The 22,621-nt window shown below is 38.6% G+C and overlaps 1 protein-coding gene across 21 annotated transcripts in view; it reads left to right on the top strand.

Moving 5' to 3' along the window:
- IQCH (IQ motif containing H) overlaps positions 1 to 22,621 on the top strand; it is a 247,385-nt gene that overhangs the window by 132,244 nt on the left and 92,520 nt on the right. For 13 of the 21 annotated variants that reach the window (XR_008513644.1, XR_008513645.1, XM_002825584.3 and 10 more), the window contains 3 exons: positions 2,219 to 2,394; positions 8,675 to 8,947; positions 13,513 to 13,704. Coding sequence is in view for 17 of the 21 variants with exons in the window: in XM_002825584.3 (XP_002825630.2) it covers positions 2,219 to 2,394; positions 8,675 to 8,947; positions 13,513 to 13,704 (641 nt within the window). In the remaining 4 variants the exon portion in view is untranslated. Of the gene's footprint in view, positions 1 to 2,218; positions 2,395 to 8,674; positions 8,948 to 13,512; positions 13,705 to 15,768; positions 16,336 to 21,858; positions 22,338 to 22,621 lie in introns of those variants that run through there. The other 8 variants (XM_054531599.1, XM_054531601.1, XM_054531603.1 and 5 more) reach the window with 5 other exon arrangements.

Below are 22,621 nucleotides of genomic sequence, written 5' to 3' on the forward strand. Positions count from 1 at the left end.
TTTTTCTTCTTATTCGGGGGAAACAAGGATAATCCAGTCACACTGGTAAGGCTTGTCACTAGATATTGGCTGTGAATTCATGGTTCTCAAGTGCAGACACCAATGGCTAGTATTTTCAGTTCCTAGATGAGTTCAGCAAGAAAGTGACTGATTACTGACCAGCAATCAAAGAAAGTTTCATCTTTATATCAATTCCTTTCCAAAATTACCTGTCAGTTAATTTTGAACATGTGTAAAATTAACACATGATAAAACCCACTAATACTGAATCTTAGAGTTAGTGATATGTATTCCTTTGCCAGAAATTAACAGGAAAGGTGAAATTGGCAACATGATTCCTTTTATCATTTGTAACCTAGAAATTTTCTTCCGAAGAAAAAAATTATTTTTCATCTGCTACAGTCTGTAAGCTATTTTTGTTGTTTTTCTGCCCTTTTCTTTCATACTTGAAAAAAACTCATTAGTTTGATTTTTAAAACCTCTACTCTAATTTGGTTAGATGCTAGTCTCTTCTTCAAAACACAAGACTTAAGATGACTAATTTGATGATTCAGCAATTGGATGCAAGTTATTTACTTACTGCCTCCTCAGTTAATTTATTTTGAGGTTTATGCTTCAAAATTAAATGGGAGCCACCTAAATATTCACATGTATGGAGCACCTGCTCTGGGCCTAGCACTGGGTCACTTCAGAAAACATCCCCTCTAGGTCTCTAGAGAGATTTCTCTTGTATGCCCTGCATCTAGGTGTAAAAGACCTTTCCAACTTTGCGAATCTCTCCATAATCCCTTCAGTCAGTCCACAAGTGTTTATTGAGTGACTCCTACATACTCCACACTGTGCCAGAGCTTAGGGGGATATAAGAAATAGTACAAACATTGCCTTTAAGGAGCTTGGAAAGACAAGATTAATAGATTGGAAACAATAGGATAGAACCACAGAGAACACTACTTCATGTTAAATCTTGAGGCACTGATCAAAAGGAATGTAGGTGTGGGGGCACCTGGAGAGTCACTGTTGGCCAGCCTAGTCAGGGTGGGCCAGGAGCACATTCACACACCTGTGCTGTTTCTTGAGCACTTACTATGTGCCAGATGCTGCACCAGATACTTTGTATATCTTCACTCATTTAATAGTGTCTAAAACTCTACGCCCCACGTGGTTTTGTTCCCCTTTTTACAGATGAAGAAATGAATGCTTAGAAAGATTAAATAACTAGAATTTAATCAGTCTATGCTCTGTATATATACTCTGCCAAACTGATCAGAGGAGTCTTAAGATCCCCTCTTTGCCCTACTTTCCTAAGAAAACGTTTATGGTGCTCCCTCCTCTGAACTTCTCTAAGTACCTGGTCTGCCTGCTTCATCCTGCCCACAATGATTGCTGTATTTCCCTCCACATTTAGCCAAGGGCTTTGCCCCTACAGATCAGTCAGCTATTTTGTGAATGAATGGATGAACAAATGAATGACTTCGCTGACTGCTGATTTCCTATTCATACTCCCTGAAATATTCTGCAGCATGGAGTGGATACTCTCATTTCACTATTCCATTTGGATGGGATATTTAATTAGGGTTTCTTGCTATGTTACATGTAAGAAGCACATCTTAAGAAGGAGAAAAGTTAAATTAAGATGGTGTTTCCTTTAAACCAAGAATCACTAGACCTGCTATCCTCTTTGGGAATCAAGCAAGGGAAAGGCTGGTTTCCTGAAATAATTATTGCTGTGGTTATAATCAGACCATTTATTTCAACAGGACATTCCCTGAATTGACCCTGTCAAGTCCATACAGAATAAGAAATTGCAATTTCATCAGCTTTGTAAAGTTAATAGCTCTGTTTTATAATTTACTGAAGTTAATGGAATACATTTTTAAAGCAGTATGCGATTCCCATTGATGTTAATGGGAGTTGTGTGGCTAAATCCCTATGTACTATTTGAAAGCACATTTCCAAGGTATCTCACAGCCCTCCTTCTGAAGGAATCATTGCATCTATTTCGTTGGTGGTGGTGTTATTTATATTTTCTTTAGAGAAATGCCAAACTGTAAAAAAGCCAGTTAGATTGCTCAGATAGTACAAAACCAATCTAAATTAACCTTAACGTGGATTTTGGATATGCTCTTTATTTTAAACTGCACAACATCAATCGGATGCCAGAGTTCATAATGTCATTTACCTTCACACCAGTAATTAACATTGTGCCTGTTGTTTTTAGATGCCAATGTGAATGTCATCTACATCTGCTCCCATCATATGAATGACGAGTTAGTGCTGTATTACAAAAAAATCCTAAGTCTACATGCAGCCGTCAAATCAGGGAACCTTGAGGACAGAAGTGACCTGCAGGACAGGTTCAAAATTATCACCCCTGAAGCTGTAAACATCTTCCCTGTGAGTCTGTCTTCTAATTACTATGGTTTCAGGGATGCAGTAAAATTAAATTGGAAATTTTATAACTTGCAATGCTCTGGTACACATCAGTGAAATATTATTGCAAGTTTAACAGCTTTACTGATTAGACCACTAGTTGGTCTGTAGGAAATAAATATTCCAGTTTAACTTTCAGACTTAGTGGAACTACCCCTGCCCAGTTTCTCTGTAGTTGTAGCCTAATTCCAGTTACTAGGTGGTACCATCAAGTAGGTGGATTTATAACATGTACCATTCCTTTTTCTTAATTTTTGTGGAGGACACTAAGGCAGAGAAAAGCTGGGCCTGCCCACGGTCACAAAACTAGTTAGGAGCAGAACTAGACCAGGCCCTCTCTTTTCTGATTCACACAGGTACTCCATGTTTTTTCCCCTGAGGGGAATTTGGCTGGATTTACCATATCAGATGGTTCCTAATGAACAATGTTCAGGTTTTTTTTTTTTAATTGTGCTGATTTTTTAGTGAATGGAATGAATTCTGAGTGGAATCCTATTCCTAGACAAGAGCCATTGGGAAATTCATGGAATGATAAAGGCAACATTCTAGAATAAGGCAGTACAAAAGATGGCTTAAAACAAATTTCCCTACACTTTAACAAGAATTTAAACTTTCCATGTTAACCAGCCAACAGTTTAATACCTAAGGGACTATGCATTTTTGAGGAGACTTTTTTTTGGTATAATTAAAGATAGCTGTCTTCATTTACAATTGAAATGCACCAAAGTCAACTGTCTCTCTATTGCCAAAGTGATTGCATGCTATACATAGGGAACATCTATGTGTTGGGTGACTACCCATTAACACTTCAGATGTACCATGATTTAACCAAAAAAACAAAAACAAAAAAAAAATGCGGGTGGGGGAGGGACCTAAGGAAAGGCCTGCCAGGACTGGGGAGAGTTTCGATAGCATTTCTACTTTGCTGGTATACTCAGTGAATTGTTGTCAGGGTTTCTTCTTTTCTACCAAAATGAAGATTTTATTTTTTCATAACTGGATGCTTCAGTATTCCCCTAAAAACCCTCTGCTCAGTTTTGTTTCATTGGCACTTTTGGCTGTGAAAGAGGAAGGCAAGGACAGGGGCTGGGGAAGCAAAGAAAGGACAAGTGACAAATCACTGCCGTTTATGTACATTCTTGGGAACCTTCCAATATCCTCCACCAATGTAAGAATTTCTTTGGTGCTTCCTAGTTATTGCTTGGCCTCAGTGACGTAGTTACTATGGACATTAGGGTGCAAGGAAGAAAAAGAACTACCATTAGTGTTTAGTTAAATTCCTTATTTTCTCCAGCCACAAAATTGATCTAATGGCTGCTAACTGCTAGTAAGGAGTTTCTGCACATCTGAAATGCCCATATACATTAAAGAGGCATAGAATGGGGAAGAGGCACTAGATTGGGAAGAAAAAAAGTGAGAAAACTAACACTTTTCAAATTCTTAGCATACAGTTTCTTTTTTTCTTTTTTTTTTTGAGACAGAGTCTCACTCTGTCGCCCAGGCTGGAATGCAGTGGTGTGATCTCAGCTGACTGCAACCTCCACCTCCCAGGTTCAAGTGATTCTCCTGCCTCTGCCTCCCGAGTAGCTGGGATTACAGGTGTGTGCTACCACACCCAGCTAATTTTTGTATTTTTAGTAGAGACAGGGTTTCATTATGTTGGCCAGGCTGGTCTCGAACTCCTGACCTCAAGTGATCCTCCTGCCTTGGCCTCCCAAAGTGCTGGGGTTACAGGTGTGAGCCACCGCGCCCAGCCCAGTTTCTCATTTGATTCTCAGAAGAATGCATCAAGATGGAAAGATAACTCTTTTTATCAATCTCCGTTTATGGCTGAGGAAACCAAGACTCATTTTCTAGTCCAAGGTTACTAGTAAGGCCAGAGTGTGAACCAAAATCTCTCTACCCAGAGCAGTATCATGAGTTGGAATGACTGCCTTGCTCCTGGATGACCTGTGGCCTTGGGCAAGCCCCCTTACCTCTCTGGTCCTCTGGTCCTCATCTACAAAATGAGATCCTGGATTAGATCATTTCAGAGTCATCTTCAACTCTATCATCCTATTACCTGAGAACCGTACCCTTGCTAGTCCACTCTGGCTTCTAAGCAGGAGACAGGCACTCACAGATACACATAGTATAGGTTTACATCTTTGTGAGTAGAAACAAGTAGGCAAGGTTTTAAGTACTTAATAGTTCTCCTCATAGCTCAAGTTTAAATTATTTGAGTAATTACTCATAAGCAATCAACTTTTTAAAAATGCAAAAATTAAATTCTCACTTTCAAATCAGTTCTTGTTCATGTTTGGTGATTGCTTTATTTGTTTTTAATGGGTTTGAGAGATTGTATCAGTGCTGATTTTCATTTAAATGGATGGCTATGAGATTTTTTAAAGCATGCCAAAAATCTGTTTGTACATCTCTCTAAGTTACTATATGATTCTTGAATTTGTAATGGTAAAATGTGCTCTTTATAAAAACCATTATGTCTATTTTTAGACATTTCAGTGTTTATGAAGCCATCCTAAACAACTATCTTTTATCTCAGGTCAAAAAAAAAATCAGTGGTGATAAATTAAATGTAGCCATAATTCAATGGAACTAGAAACATTTTAGATTTTGTCATCTGTGTTAATCCACTGCCTGGATCTGATGATACTGATGTTCTCCAAATGGTCATACAAGATCTGTGATTAGTGATACATCCTTTGCCATCACTCATTCACATTTAAATCTTTATTAAACACATATTGAACACAATACTGTGGCAGCATCTTGCCTGGAGTCTAGGGCATGCCCACAGATGACTATAATACAGAGTCGGGTAGAGTACTTGCCAATAGAAACAAGCAAACCTAGAGGAGACAGAACTCCATCCTGGCTGGAAATGTGCTCAGAATGTTAACATTAGGTTCTATTGCTGCATCTGCCATCCCCCTTCACATCTCAAAAACCCACCAGATCTTTACTACTCACTCGATAAAATGGGGAACTTGTGGCAACAGTGGTATGCCAACTGTGTTAACAGGGTTTGAATCCTGCCTCTGCTGTTTACTAGCTGTGTGATTTTGAGCAAATCACTTGAGGCTCAATTTCCCTGTCTCCAAAATAGGGATAGTTAATTGATTCAATGACATGTGGATCAAATGAAAGATCACATGTCAAAGGCTTTGATCTTGTGAACTTACCATGAAAAGATTGCTGCCTTGGAATCTTCTTCTGGGTGCCTTGAAAAGCTCACCAAGGACATCGTAACTCAGGTCACCTATTCAGTTAGTTTTTTTTACATGTCTTCATTGGAATAATTTATGGGAAAAAGAAAAGAGTGAAATAAACAAGGAAGAAAGACAGTGACTAACCAGATGGGAAAGACAAACCTGCCAGGTGCTATCACTGGCCATTGTCAAATGGAACATTGGGTTTCCTAGAACTGCATTCTCAGAAGTATGTTTTTTAAATGGATTTAAGGCCAGGTGCAGTGGCTCACACCTGTAATCTCAGCATTTTGGGAGGCCAAGGCAGATGGATCGCTTGAGCTCAGGAGTTTGTGACCAGCCTAGGCAACATGACAAAACTCGGTCTCTACAAAAAATACAAAAATTAGCCGGGCACGGTGGCACGCACCTATAGTCCCAGCTGCTTGAGGGGCTAAGATGGGAGGATCGCTTGAGCCTGGAAGGTCAAGGCTGCAGGGAGCCGTGTTTGCACCACTGCACTCCAGCCTGGGTGACAGAGTGAGACTCTGTCTTTGCTTCCACAAAAAAAAAAAAAAAAAAAAAAGGATTTCAAATTATGGTAGAAAAGGCATATTGTATAGATCTAAGGAACTTGGAATAGAACACCTAATCTGGAGGAAGGGCCCAATAGGGGAAATCATGTAAATCCTCTTCTCAGAGGAGCTCTGTTTTTTGCCTTTTAAAATTGTGGTAAAATATATATAACACAAAATTTACCATTTTAACGATTTTTAAGTGTACAGTTTAGTGGCATTAAGTACATTCACATTGTTGTACAACCATTACCACTATCAATATCAGAACTTTTTATCATCCCAAGAAGAAACTCTGTATCCATTAAGCAATAAGTCCAAAAGAGCTCTTGTTTTAAAGGGAAAGTTATTTCGGAGCTGGAAGGACCCTAGAGACTTCTAATCCAACCCCTCATTTGAATATGAGAAATTGAGAATCAGAAAGTTTGAGTTTTCTAAATCACCTAGCAAATTACAAATTCAGGACTGAAATGCAGGTGTTCTCCCCAGTCCAGTTCTCTTTCTCCCATACTCAGGAGTTATACTCTCCGACAATTTGCAAACTGGTGCATCTGATATTCCTTGAAACAGTCACTTAGCATTTCTCCATATTTTTATGCTGCAGTGAGTAGATAATTTTTCACTAGAATTGGGGTAGTAGATGCTAGTCTATAAAAATCCCTTCAACTCCCTTGAGACCCTGGCACTTTTACATTATATTATTTGCATAACATTTTAATGACTTTATTTTTATTTTTTATTTTTTTGAGACAGGGTCTTATTGTGTCACCCAGGCCGGAGTGCAGTGGCATGATCTCGGTTCACTGCAGCCTTGACCTCCCTGGCTCAAGCGATTCTCCTGCCTCAGGCTTTTAGTAGCTGGGACCACAGGTGTGTACCACCACATACCTGGCTAATTTTTTTGTAGATAGGGGGTTTTGCCACGTTGCCCAGGCTGGTCTGAAAGTCCTGGACTCAAGTGATCTGCCTGCCATGGCCTCCCAAAGTACTGGGATTACAGGTATGAGCCACGGCGCCTAGCCTGACTTTATTTTTAAGAGGGTTTTCTCTGTAATAATAACTATTACCATTTGTTGAGTATCAATGCTGTGTATTATACTAGGTATTTTACATTTGTGATCTTATTTTAAAAGCCTTAGAGCAACCCCAGCAAATGCGTAATTTTTATTCTTATTTAACAGGTGAAGAAACAGGCTCAGGGGGTCTAAGTTACTTGCCTACATTAATGGAGCCTTATAAGTGATAGAGCTGAATTCAAAGCCAGACCTGTTTCACTCCAAAGCCCCATCACTTTCCTGTGTGCCATGCTTCCCTCTTCTCTAGAGGGAGGAAAACAATCTTGGATTATTTTATTCTATCCTTAGTTAATGTCTTTCCCATGCCCATCGTCACCTGATAAAATCCCACCCATCCTTCAGAATTCACCTCAACCCCAACCTCTTTCATAATAATAGTACTAGCTAATAGTATCCAAGGCACTATTATAAGTGCTTTACGTACATTATCTCATTTAATCCTTGCAGCATCCTTATGAGGTAGGTGCTGTTATTACACTCATTTTACAGATGAGGAAACAGAGGCACAAGGAGAATGTATATTTGCCTTTTCAGCTCTCCCCACCAGCATGCCTCTTGAGGACTCGGCAGATCCTTATGGCCCTTCTCTGCCCCATCTCAGTTATGTGTTAACTGTTATTTGTGTCCCCACCCCTCGAAAGCAGAAACATGGTTGTGTTAGTTTTGGTGTATGCTGTTTTCTCTGCCCCCATTAGACTAGCTAGAATTATTTATTTCATTGAATGAGACAGTCACATGTATTGCTGAGCTGGGTCTAATTAGTCAAAATTAAAACAAAAAGAGTTTTCCACTGAAAAATGAATTTAAGTCTTGCTGAAATTTTCAATTATTTTCTATTTGTGAATCCTTTCCAGAGTTGTTGCCTAGAACCATGATAATCATTATAAAAGTGGATATTATCTGAAGCAGATTTAGTGGTAGAATTTTGGAAGGAGGGTGTCGGGTCAAGTGCCTTTTTCCTACTCAAGCATTTAAAGAGTTGCCAGAGTAGGAATCTATATAGTAAAGAATGTTATGGGGCTTTTTTCTTCATTTTTTGTATTGATTTTCCAGACACTTTAGTGTTAAACCATGCCAGAAGTGTTGCAGAGATGAATCACTATTACCCAAAGGCCGCCAGCCTCTTTTCCTTCTGACAGAAGGATAATTCCACGTGGATCAAATAAATACAGATGTGTAGTAATTAGTTCTATTCCCAGTGAGCCTATTTCCAACACACTAAAGATGTGAGCGATTATGGAACCTCACCCCAACAGCTTTTATCAATTTAAACTGCTAAACAACAGGATAGGTCATAACCCAGCCTGCTATTAATAATGTATTTATTATGTGCAACATTATAAATTAGGTGTATGGACTAGAAAAAAGGACACCTTTTAACAAGAATAATATGATCTTCCCCCAGAAGCATCATATGTGCCTGGCCACTCACCTGATGTACAGTCCCAAGGCAATCAAAAGAATAAAAAATCTCATCCGAGGAACAGAGGCCTACATCGTCAGCGGGCTCCTCCACACAGATGATTTAGCTGTGGCCGATATGTTAGACATACCCATCCTGGGCTCTGAGCCTGAACTAGCTCATCTTTATAGTACCAAATCTGGAGGTAAACGTGTCTTTGACAGTGCCAATGTGGCAGTTCCTCCTGGAATATATGACATTTATAGTCAGCAACAGGTATGTGGGGTGGACAAGTGAAGCTCTGTTCAAATATTTGAAACATCCTCTTGATCTTGGACAATTTCCAAGTCTTCTGGAGCCAGACCTACCCAATGAAGAATAGGTGGAATATTTGAGTTTGATTTGAGGGAATCTACTTTATTTATTTATTTATTTATTTATTTATTTATTTATTTATTTATTTTTGAGATGGAGTCTCACTCTGTCATCCAGGCTGGAGTGCAGTGGTGTGATCTTGGCTCACTGCAACCTCCACCTCCCAGGTTCAGTGACTTCCAGCTAATTTTTGTATTTTTAGTAGAGATGGGGTTTCACCATGTTGGCCAGGCTGGTCTCAAACTCCTGACCTCTAGTGATCTGCCCACCTCAGCCTCCCAAAGTGCTGTGATTACCAGCGTGAGCCACTACACCCGGCCTGAGGGAATCTACTTTAGAACTTTGTGTTTTAAAGTATTTTCCTGTTAGTCTTGCAGAAATTGCTGGAATTTCCAAATTATTTACTCATTTGGAATAAGCACTGTTAAAATGTATGTATCATTTGGACTAATCTGCTATCAATATTTAATGCTTTAACATGGATTAATTCATCATCATATCAGCTTGCCAGTCATTAAATAGGATCCTAAGAAATAAGAGAGTCAGTTTTCGCTAAAAGCAGTGGGTTTGGAAAACTCCAGTGAGTGAGGCTCCCCACTGAGTCAGATTGCAGAGGGCCTGTGAACAGAGGGCTGCAGACTTCCTTCGCTCTTCAGGAAGCGATTGAAAGGGAGGAGGGGAAAGATCTCAGAAAGGGGAAGTAAGACAGCTCCAGGAATAAAACTGGGGAAGTAAGACAGCTCCAGGAATAAAACTGTCTGTTTTGGTTTTGCCTTGGACCAAGTGTGTGGCTATGCATTCTTCCAGCAGATAGTCAGGGTCTAAAACATTGGGAGAAATGTATTAGCCACTAGAAATGTTTTCTCTTTGAGTTAGCCCTGGCAGGTGTTCTCCCATTTAACTGCCATCTGTTTTCATAATAGAGAAAATTAAAAGACAAATGGCTGTTAACATTTCCTAACCTCTGTTTCAGTACACCTCTTGACCATTACTCTGAGCCAATCACAAATTATCCCCCCTACCCACTTGTTGGGAAACCAGAGAACAGTGCACAATGAGTCAGTTTGTGAGGGACGATATTTAGGGATCCCCTCCTCCTCTCAGTTGCCTGATCATGATGCTCTGCACCTCACAGCCACTGAGCTCAAAAATCTAGCCTTTTAACAAATCATACTTTGCAGAGATTAGTTTGAAGATACTCTCAGCTTATTAAATTGACAGCAAGTATTTCACTCTTGTTAGAGTATTCTTGGGCAACGTTCATGGGCTCATGAAGGAGGTTTCTCTTAACGGTATCACAACCTAGGAAAGTCGCAGGCAATTTTAGTAGGAGTGGAATAGAGAGGCTCCTCCTGAGCTGTTATGTCACTTCCATTGTCATTAGCCACCACTGGAATTTGAAGATAACAAGGTAGTTTGCTTGACTCTGCTTCACAGCAGAATATCTGGCTGTTATACTTATTACAAGTGAAATAAATTTTTAAATTATATTATTGCACACATGTACTATACATTAAACAACCTTCAGACCTTTAACATGTATGTGCAATATTTATATTGAGTCTTGCCTTCATCTTCACTGAGGAAATCTCAGGCAATCTTTGCTATGAAATATTTCAGAACCGCACATGTTGATTGTAGTTAAAGATGCAGGCATATTTAATGCAGTAAAATCTCCCTCTAGTGCTAGTATTCAGAAGTATGACTAAAAACCTCCTTAGAGACACATCAGATTTGAGAGATGTCATTTGACCTATGGTATGTGCAAATTGTATAACAATAAACCAATATTTCACTGAGTTCTACTCTACTTGTTTGGAAAACATACATCTGAGGTCATCAAGAATTAAAATACTCCACTGAGATTTTTCCAGATAGTGACTACCCTATCTAATCTATCTGAGCATGTCAGCATTTTGAATCTGCGATGGGGATGAATCAATAACACTGACTTTTTACCGATGTGCATCATAAACTTAAAGCTGGTGAAAGAAAGCTGCGATTATTTTAACTTAGGTTATTAAGTATTTCTGACTTTCAGTTGGACTTTAGCAGTAATTATTTTTCTGCTCTTTTCCAGGATAAAACGAATCACAGCTAAAAAAATTTATTACATCTTTTGAACAGATAGACTCAAACAGAAAAATGATAAATATTTGGAAATAGCATAAAGTCGTTTTGTTTAGGATTAATTTGTTTAAATCTAGCATGAACACAGTGAGCATTTCCTGTTTTGATCCATAAAGTAACTGTGAAAGTTCTCTTTCTGGAACATGCTCCATGGGAAATATTGACAGCTTTGGTTAAATAATCAAAAATGGCGATGCTATTTTAAAGCACTGTTCAATTTTCACTTAAAGATAGCACATAATTCTTTCCAGTGATGCAGTCTTTACAATACTATTGATCCTTTTCATTACTGTAGGGGATCCATCAACAGATGCCCATTTATAGGATTCTCAGAAGCAACAAATAATAGGATTTGGAAGAAATAGATAATAATTCTGTTAGTAGTCAAAACCTGCAAATATATATCTAAATATGTAATTTTTTAAAAATCTATGCCAGAACACCTTTCCTTACACTAGCAAAAGAATTTTATCTGATGTTAACAGGCCAAAGACCATTTCTACTTCTGCAAAGTGTGATCATAATACAGCAAAATATGATTAAATATAAAATCTATATTCTCAACACATTAGAGAAATAAGGAAACAACTTTGGAAGGCATATTTAAAAAACCTTCCTAGGCTGTGTTCATCACCATATGGTTTGTAGACCAGAGTTCTGTCATTTAAACACCCAAATCATCAATAAACACTACCTGATAATTAGGGAGCTAAGATATTTAATTTTCACCCTCACTGAATACCCCATAGTTGTATGAGGTTTCCAGAGAACCCAAGTATGGCCATTTTGCTGTCTCTTCCACACTGCCATGTAGTATAGTATCCCCAGGAAGATTTGCTGGACAGATACAACCCAGAAGAACAGATCAGGCCTTTAATCAAAATAACTTTAATCTGGTAGCTCTAAACCTCAACAGAACTGTAAATCATGAGTCCTTTCACACTCTTTAGTTAAAGAAAAAAATTGTGGGCAAAGAGATCTGATCAAAAAAGAGGATAAGAGTGTCACAGAGTCCTTCCGTACAGAAAACTATAGCCAAGAACAGCATGGGAAGGCTCCGGAGACAAAAAGCTTAGTGTTATTTTGTTGCTTTCTGGGAAGTATAGACTGGAAAGTCTGATAAGAAGACAAGACAGAAAAATCGTTTTGTGAGCTAATGAGGTATTTTTCTCCCAGGCTCTGCCAGGAGAGTATTACTTATAATTAAGTCATCTTGCTATAGACTTTTATCTGATTCAAACTCACCCCAAATGGCTTATTGAGTGTAAGGAAAGTGGCTTCTCTTGCTCCTCTTCTGACTTCTTTCTCCACTTCACCCTTCTCCACCTCTCTGTGGGTTGGGATAGGCAGCACAGTGAAGAGGGAATGAGCACAGGTTTTGGAGTCAAAGCAACTTGAATGGAATTCCTACTCTGCTACTCAATGCTGTGTGATTGTGGGAAAGTTATTTAAATTAGCAGAACCTCAGTTTATTTACATATAAAAGAAAACTAGTAATTGTGTCCACCTCATAGATTATCGTATTAAATGAGAAAATTCATGCAAAGAACTGACATGAGCCAAAGGCCTGTCTCCTACTGAGAGTTCAGTTATCTTAGAGACCATCATCATCATTATTATGATACTAGAGCTTGGAGTACTGTTCTATCCCTTAAACTCCCATGTGTTTGAGCCCAGTTCTTGAGGAAATGTTGTTTCAAATAAAATGTTAAGTAGGTGTGTGTTCCAGGAAGGTTGCTTTCACAAATGTTTTATCTCTATCTGTCTTGTTCTAAAATATATGTGTTTATATCACACATATACTAAACTTGGCCAATTGGCCAGCCAAACAAATGTATTTCATGTACATTAATGAGGAAAAAATTAAATGTTTTATAGTTTATAGCAGTAAAAAGCTCAACAAAGACCCAAACAGTTAAAGTTTTCAAGACTGTAACTCTTTCTAGTCTTGAAACAATTAAAACATCATTTGAGGAATCAATAAGTAAATGCATAATTTTCCGAAAAAGAAAGAAAACAATATCAAGACTCAATTACAGGCATTCAAAGATTCTTTCTTTTGCCTTCAGAAGCCAGCAAAATGATAATTTCAGAATTTCTCATAAATAAGACTGTGCTTTTAAACATGTCTTTGGTCTCATTGGTTAATGGTTTCTTCGCATCATATTTATATCACTTTAAACTTCTTTAATCTGTCTTAATAACTAGAAGATAACCAAATGAACAGATCATTAGAAGTAAAGACACATGAGAAGTACAGCAACTAAGTTGATACGATAAAAACGAATCCCAGGAAATGAACTGTATTAAATGTGGCTGTGTCTTCGGCCCCACAGATGATAGAGCAGCTGAGTCAGCTGATAACTGATCACCTGCAAATACAGCGTTGGCTCTTTAAAATGGACTCTGAGTTCCGAGGAAATGGGACTGCATTTTGTGATATTCCTTCCTACCTAAAGTGCTACAAATGGGTGCTAAAGGAGAGTAGCAGATATGGCCTTGAAGACTGGAGAAAGAAATGGGCACAAGTGAGTATTCAATGGTGACTTAAACCCACAGTGTCTGCAAACAGTTAGGGGATGAAGCAAAAAGTTCAGCTAAGAGATGAGAGTACTTTCCTCTCTACTTAGCTCTGTCACCTGCCAGCAGTGCCTTTCTTGGGACCTTTTTCCTTATATACACAATGAATGGGATTGACTGAGTTCTTTTATTTTATTTTATTTTATTTATTTATTTATTTTTTTGAGATGGGGCCTCACTCTGTTGCCCAGGCTGGAGTGCAGTGGTACAATCAGGGCTCACTGTAACCTCTGCCTCCCTGGCTCAAGGGATCCTTCCACCTCAGCCTTCTGAGTAGTGGGGACTACAGGCATGCGCCACCATGCCTGGCTAATTTTTTCTTTTCTTTTTTTTTATTGAGACGGGGAGGGTCTCCTTATGTTGCTCAGGCTGGTCTCGAACTCCTGAGCTCAAGCAATACACCCATCTTAGCCTCCCAAAGTGCTGGGATTACAAGTATGAGCCACAATTTGGGTTATTTTCAGTGTTTCTTCTCTGGGCCCTAAAAGTCCTCATTCACATCTTGAAATTGATTATGATAATTAGGAAGTAATTTTTTATCACATTCAGGTAACATTACAAATCTTATAATTTGCCCTAAGTGGTTCTTGATCATGTGCTTCTAAAAACTGTTGTTATTAAGCTAGCTGTATTTTATTATGAGATAGAAATTCTATTAGTGAATTGTTGTCACCTGGAAGCTAATGTATAATAGCATTCTGTCAGCAGTCATGTGTTTTTGAAGACAATTCAAGGAAATTTATGTAACTGCTGGTCCCTGTGAGATGCTGAGAAAATAGTACATTCCAGCCAGAAAATCTCCCAGCAAAAGCTGAGCCGTAGGTAAGAAGTCTCAGCATGAATGGACGTGTATAGATTTTTTCCATGCATATTTGTGAAGGGATGAATCGTACAACCTTTTAGTCCCTTCCAAATTTGCTTAATTAAAGTAATTTTATATGGTTTAATATATAAATTAAACCTGCCATTCTAAAACTATCTTGCTTTTCATCCAGAAATCCCCAGTGCCTGGCTTCTCTTAATCCCAAATCTCTGTTTTGGCTGACCTGCTGGTTAAAGCATAACTGATTAGGAAAATCTCAACGCAAATTCCCTTGACTGGTTCCTTCCCTACCAGCATACATAGCAGTGGGCTGTGCAAAGTGATTTGCGTCTGCTTTGAGCATCCCACTACGGAAGTATATGAATCAAGACACAAGTGATAGAGAGGGAGGGGCACACTTGAGGGAACCACAGTATTCTTGGAAAGTGGAGTGATGAATAAATCTAGAGAACAGTCAGGAGAGAGAGTTCCCTTTGACAAATGTGGCTGGTTTCCCTGTGATCTATTCTGGGCTTCGTTTCTCCCCTCCATCAGTAAATGGACTAAATGCAGTACCTGTCATGGCCAGCTTTTTACATATTATTTAAAGGACACCAAAATGAATTACTCTTCCAGATACAGATAAAACAAAGAAAATGTATTTAATTTTGAGGCCCATAGAGATTTCCCTTATATTCTCTTTGAACTGGATTTTATTTCATATTGTATAGATTTTTTTAAAGCAACACTGTAAAGATTAAACCATAAAAATATGTTTTTTTAATTTAAAACATTGAAGTGTTAATGTGCAAAGTATTTGTTGGCTTCAGTATTTCAAACCGATAATTTTTAAAGAATTCTCTTGACATTAGACTATGATAAATTTGAAATGTTTGACTTTAAAAAATATTTAAAATACTGACATTTGGCTGAATTGTATTTAGAAGCCTCATTGTGCATTATTTAAATTTCAGTTATTTTAAACCGTAGCATTTTTAATTGGCACCAAATACATTTGGCACTGTTGTTAATGTTATTAAATGCAAAGCTCTTGAATAATTAATAATCTATCTAAATCATTTTTTAAAACTTAACAAGGAAAATATAATTATTCGGAAATCTCTTTACAGTCTGAGGCCAGTGCTTAGCCATGATCTGAAGCCAAAAATAAAAATAAAGTAGTTCTGAAAAGCTGCCTCTTTTTTTGTAGGAGCCTATTGACATTCTTTTGCCTTCAAAGTGAAATCACATTCGGAGTGGAGGTGAGCTGCAGTCTCCATTGAGTGTAGCTATTGAGAATTTAGGATTAGAATTCTCCTTTGTTCCAGAAGACCATCGTAATGGTACACATTTAGACATCAAAGCATTACTTTACGAGCACAGGCATGTTTTAATGTCCTATTACAGTTTGTAGACCTGTTTCTTTTGATAATGAAGATGTTGTGTCATCAAGCCTAGCCTGGCACATACAAAACATATGCTGGCAGGTTATTAAAAATTTCAGCTTCTTGATGAAAGACTATCCTGCAGGCTAAGAGTCCAGAGAAAGACTCCATTCTGGGAGAATTATTAGAAATGAGAATATGACTGTAAGCACTAAATTATGTTAATACTTACAAATAGCATCATTTGCATAGCAGTTTATGATATGATACCGTGATTTTTCTCATTGGTATGTTGTAGGCAACAGATTAAAAACAGTGCTGTTTATGGGAGTTTGAACTCTTGAGATTCTCTTGCATCTTATGCAGATATTGGTTTTAGATGTAGACAAGATTCAGTGCAGACTCAAGTATCTAATACAAAGATCATCTGGGCCAGGCGCGGTGGCTCACACCTGTAATCCCAGCACTTTGGGAGCCCGAGGTGGGTGGATCATGAGGTCAGGAGATTGAGACCATCCTGGCTAACACGGTGAAACCCCATCTCTACTAAAAAAATACAAAACAATTAGCCGGGCATGGTGGCAGGCGCCTGTAGTCCCAGCTACTCGGGAGGCTGAGGCAGGAAAATGGTGTGAACCCGGGAGGCAGAGCTTGCAGTGAGCCAAGATTGTGCCACTGCACTCCAGCCTGGGCAACAGAGTGAGAATCCGCCTCAAAAAAAAAAAAAAAAAGATCATCTGGCTGGGCATGGTGACTCATGCCTGTAATCCTAGCACTCTGGGAGGCCAAGGCGGGTGAATCACCTGAGGTCAGGAGTTCCAGGCCAGCCTGGCCAACATAGTGAAACCTCGTCTCTACTAAAAATACAAAAAAATTAATCGGGGGTGGTGGTGCATGCCTGTAGTACCAGCTACTCGGGAGGCTGAGGCAGGAGAATTGCTTGAACCCAGGAGACAGAGGCTGCAGTGAGCCGAGATCACACCACTGCACTCCAGCCTGGGTGACAGAGTGAGACACTGTCTCAAAAAAAAAAAAGTCATCTCTTTTTTCACCTATGTAATTTGGAACCAGAGTTATCTGGCTGGTTATAGTTGAGAATTAAAATAGTCCTGAAGTCAGCAGATGCTGAAAAGTTGTAGTCACGGTTAAAAAAAAAAAATCAGTAGAGACATGTAGGTGATTTTTAGGAAAAGCAGAATGTTACATGATGGCCAAAATGAAAACAGAACACAACTCTATCATTTTTTTCTTGGTGACTTGGTACCAAGCCTATTCTCTTCATCCTACCAGCTAACAAAACCTACTTCCCCCAACAAGTTCCAGTAAACTCATTCACTTAAGTACTCTGCTCGTTAAGTTTTAATGAATCCACACTCTTGCACACACTCCAAACTCCCCGTTCCCCAGTCAGGGGTATTTATTTTCATTTAGGAGGAATAAAGGCTTAAACAAAGGACGGCAAACATGTAGGGGAGAAACATTCCTGGGTAAGCTCACCTAAGATAGTCTAGAGAGACCCAGGCAGACATTTACTGTGGTACCAGTCCTTGTGGCTTTTTTCCATTTTTTTCTTTAAGGGTGTCTTCCTTTCCTCAATTCCTGGGACATTGGCTTAGTGGCAGTGATGCTACTGGTGACACTGCTTTGCAAGAGATCTTTGTAGAACAATTTATGTGTGTAAAGAACTAAACCAGTTTACTTTCAAGTTTCTCTGCAGCCCTTCGTTGGGCCTCTGTTACCCTGGAGATTCTGGGATGTGGTCTTGGCATTACTATTTTACCACTTAATGAGAAATAGGAAATTGAACTGGCTCTTGAATGTTTCTAGTAAACATTGCTATTTTAGCCCTTTGCAAGAGCAGTTTTACCTTTATTTGTACTTTGATTTACTTTGTTTGACATTTGATATTAATTTGGGGATCACCAATGGAGGAAAAAAACTAATTAGACATTTGATATTAATTTGGGGATCACAAAGGTAGGAGAACTATGCCTGGAAAAGGTAGAATAAACCGCAGTTGTTTTGCCTCCTTTTAGAACTAAGGCAGCAAACAGAAAACACAATTACAAAAGAGAATCATTAACCATTTCATGCCATAGAACTCCCTGCATCTCCACCTCCATTGTGAAGACCTCTGTCCATTCAGAATGGCCCTGGAACTAGGTCACAGGAGCCACTGCAGGATGGCAGAGCTTGTTGTCCCGTGTAGAATTTAGTAGGTATTTATTAGGTGATCCCAAAGAGCCATTGCTTGTAATCACATCATTTTTAGAAAAGTTTAAAGATAACAAGATTAAAAAAATTTAACCAAATAAGTACATAATCACTTTCCCCAAACATAGTTGTTTTCATTTTTGTATATTAATTTCTAAATATGCAGTATTTCTTTCTCATAGCTACAATAATCGTGTATATGCTAGTTAAACATCAGATCTTAAATATTTTCCATGTTTATACATAGTCATCACAATTATTAGATGCATAATATTCTCTCATATTGATGAACTCTAATATATTGAACAATTCAACTAAGTTGGAAATTTAGGCTATTCCCAGCTTTCATTTTTTGGTGGTGGGAGGAAAGAGGGAGGAAAGATTTGTTTGTTTTTATATTTGGTTTTTGTATACACCTTTTTTTGCTTCTGTTGAGTTACTTCCCTAGGAGAAAGACCCAGGAGTAGAATATTTTATGGCTTTTGTTACATATCGCCATATTCCTAAGAAGACAGTACCAATTTCCAAAGCAACTGGCAGAGAATAAGCATACTAGTTTTACCACAACCTTACCACCAATGGATATTATGAACTATTTGCACTTTTATTTTAGATATAAAAATCCAGCTTCTCATTGCTATTATTTGATTACTAGCAAGGGATATTCTTTTTTCATGTCATTATTATTTGTGTTTTATATCAAAAATGCAAGATCTTTATTTTTTAATCTAGATTTTCTAAGTTAAGAAAAAATCTAGGTTATTATTTTTTCCAGTCATGAAACTACATATAAATGATTATTGTTCACTTGTTTTTATATTTATTTTTATATGTTGAAATCTTGACGTCTTAGATTATCTTTATGTATTTAGTGGTTGCCAGAACACTGAGATTAAGCATTTTGTAGATCTGTGAATGCACTGTTAAGGTGTTGACATTTCCTTGTGTTTCTTTGTCATCATCATCATCATCATCATAAATAAATACTGCAGAGTACCTACTGGGTACCAGGTATTGTGCTTAAGCACATTACATGAATTGTCTCATTTAAACTCAGAAAAACCCTGAGGTTTTTACTCATTTACTTCCACACCGATTTAAGGTATAAGGAAGGTATTATTATTCTGTTTACAGATGAAGAAACTTATTCTCAAGAAGTGGCTTGCCCAAATTTATAGCTAATAAATTATTGTGCCTTGCTTTGAACCCACATCTGACTGCTGCTAGCCCAGTGCTTTTGCCACACTGAGCCAAGTACATTTAGGAAAGACCTTCTTATTTGAAAGTCCTGAGAAGTGTTCTCCCTCAGGTCCTTGCCTTTGTGACTCATACCATGTGCTGCCCTTGTGGCAGGCTTTCTGCTTTCTAGAGATTTGTGGGAAACGCAAATATTCCTGGAACACAGAGGCCACTGCTTTCAAATTTCTTCCCTTTCCTAGATGACAGAAGAGCTGGTCTCCTTTTCCCACAAGGCAGCAAACTGGGAGGTGTAGGGGGCCATCAATACACACACCTCAGAGCTGGAGAGGAGGAGCCCTGCCTGGGAGTTTCTAGGATTCAGCTCTTGCAACCCAACTGCCTCACATACCTGGTTATGTGCATGGGTGATGAGAGAGAATTTTAGACATCACCCTTTGATTGTTCATGGGAATGACAGATTTTCAATGCCTTTCTCAATTTAATACACTATCGTGATCATTTTAGTGAGCCTGTAAACTCCCAAAAAGCTTGGAGTAGCCCACCTTCACAATCAGATGTAGCATTAAAAATATGGTAAGTATTTAAAACCTTTGTTTTTAGCCCAGTGCAGTCGATCACTCCTGTAATATTTTGTAATCCCAAGACTTTGGAAGGCCGAGGTGGGAGTTGGCTTGAGGCCAGGAGTTCAAGACCAGCCTGGGCAATATAGTAAGACCCTATCTCTACAAAAAAATTAAAAATTAGCTGTGTGCCTGTAGTTCCAGCTACTTAGGAGCCTGAAGAAAGAGGATCACTCGAGCCCAGGAGTTTGAGGCTGCAATGAGCCATGACTGCATCACCACTCTCCAGCCTGGGTGACAGAACAAGACTCCTATCTCTAAAAGCAGAAACACCCTGTTTTTTAAAAAAATAAGCAACCAAATATTTTGTTTGTTTTTGTTTTAATTTTTTTAGTCTCCTATTCCAGGTTGACATAGTAAACTGCCTTTTAAGCAGAATGAGTGTTGGAACAGGCTAGTCATTCAGGGTAACTAAGAGGTAGTTTGGCTCCCTGGGGTTCCATAGCCAGGGACACCTAGGTTAGACTCCCATGCTCCCTGGGGGATAACCACAGGCAAATTACTTCAGCTCTCCAAGTCTCCCTTTCTCTATCTGTAAAGAGAGATTAGTACCTGTCTCATGGGGAAGTGGTGACAAGTAAATGAGATAATTCTATGAATTGGCTAGCAGTGTGTTTAGCACATAATAAGACTTTAAGAAATGCTACCTATTATTATTGTTGTTATTATTACCATAAAATTGTATTATAACAAAATACAGGTAACATTGAACAAGTACATACAACTTAATCTTTCTTTGGTGATTTAGAAGGTTCTTTAGGCTCTGGTAGGCTTCCAGGATATTGCTGTCTATGTCCATCAGCCATCATTATATGGGGTTGTGGCTGTTGAAGATACAGAATGTTGGTTGATCCAGTTGTTCCCAGCCTATGCTTTACCCAGACAGTGCCTTGGAAAGAATAAGTCTTCATAGCAGCCTGCTTTCTTATCATTTAGAAATATAAAACAGTTCCATTTATTTGAACTTTCTATCCGTTGAATAAAGAGGCTTGACAAAGTAGAGATTATTCTGACCGAAAGATTGCAACCCAGTGGCTTTATTTTCTGGTTCCAGTTGGTGTATTTTCTAATTAGTATAGCAGCACGTCACCACAATCATTGGAAAGTCTTAATCATTTACATATTTGTCTTTATCTCTGAGAATGACTTAGAATGTTTTCTTCCAGTTCAGTGGTTATTTTCATGAAGCTGCCAGGGTTGAGTTTGAGGTGTTTCTCTGTGCCTGAGGAAGATGACAGAAGAAGGAAAATTGCCTCCCCAAGTGAAATGAAAGCCAGGGTACCCCTTCTGAGGACCTATAATAATCAGCTACACAAGCTGTTGGTTTGTGTGTCCTATTGATTTAATATGCTTCTAATCAGTACATAAAGCTATGGGCCTGCAGTGTTAATTTTTCTTATGCTTACAAAGTACCCTTTGATTTTCTGTCACACGTTAATTACAGCGTTTTGCCATTAAATAGGAAGCTTTGTGTAAACTAATTACTAGGTAATCATTGTCTACTGCAAGCGTGCTGTTTGTACCTTTTATTTTATTCTAAAAATGCACAGATCTCACAGTCTGGAAACACTCTACCTTCCAGCCATTAGCTCTCACTAATTCATAGCATTATTGTGGTGAGAGTGTAGGAGTTGTAATTGTTGTGGTATCAGAGCTGTTAATTACCGGAGTAAACAGTTGAAATGGTGCCAAGGTCTATTGTACAAGGCAGAGAAAAGGAGGTTTAAATGTTACTCCCACCATCTGGGGACTGGAGGAGAGGCAAATGCTTGAAAACAGCAGTGAGGTGCTATCGCCGCTTCAGCTCCAGGGTTGGCGGCCATATGGATCCCGAATATTTTGAATCAATTGAATTTAACTGCCAGTTTTTCGCAATAACAGCGTGGAAGGAAGGAATAAAGCAAAAGATGAGAGGAACGAGAATTGGTTCGTGTTCTGACATCCAGGAAGTCCCCGTTGGAGGTCTTTTGGAAAGGTCCGCTTTGCTGAAAACCACAGAGCAGGCATGGGCATTTGGAACGGTTTCAGAATGAGTTTTACTCTCCTCTGATGGTGACTGCGCCATTTGCTTCTGGTCGTCTGTCCTTGCTGCCCCTCGGTGAGACAGGGATGCCCTTGAGAAGACTCAGACTTTCCTGTGACTCTGCCAGATCCAACAAAAATCCTGACTTTGGAATTCACTAATTTACCATCCTGGTATTTTAACAAGCATGGTCTGTGGAAAGAAAACAATCAATATATAATGCTACTACATCTGCCTCAAGTGTATGCATCTGTATATGTGGAAATATCAAACAAGGCACAGCTCTTCACTCTGATTAAGTAAAGTCACTGCTTGCCCATTCCTTTTGCATAAAGTTAAAATATAAATTCTCCTGATAGTCTCTCATTTCATTCCACAAACTTACTCCTCTCCCCCACTACTTGAATGAAAAATCAAGTCCAAAGGGCACATGTGTTTCCTTTTGTTTTTAATTTTCAATTAAAGAGCTTTCATCAGCATATGCAATTTTCTCAACCAGCTATATTTCTCTAACTGGAAAGAAAGACCCTATTACCAGTAATGATAATTATGGCTACTTCTACTTATGGCTGATTTTAAAACCACATGGTTTCTGCTTTAAAATATTGCATGATCTTAGAA

Source organism: Pongo abelii, chromosome 16 (genome assembly GCF_028885655.2).
Source record: "Pongo abelii isolate AG06213 chromosome 16, NHGRI_mPonAbe1-v2.0_pri, whole genome shotgun sequence".
Classification (NCBI taxonomy): Eukaryota; Metazoa; Chordata; class Mammalia; order Primates; family Hominidae; genus Pongo; species Pongo abelii.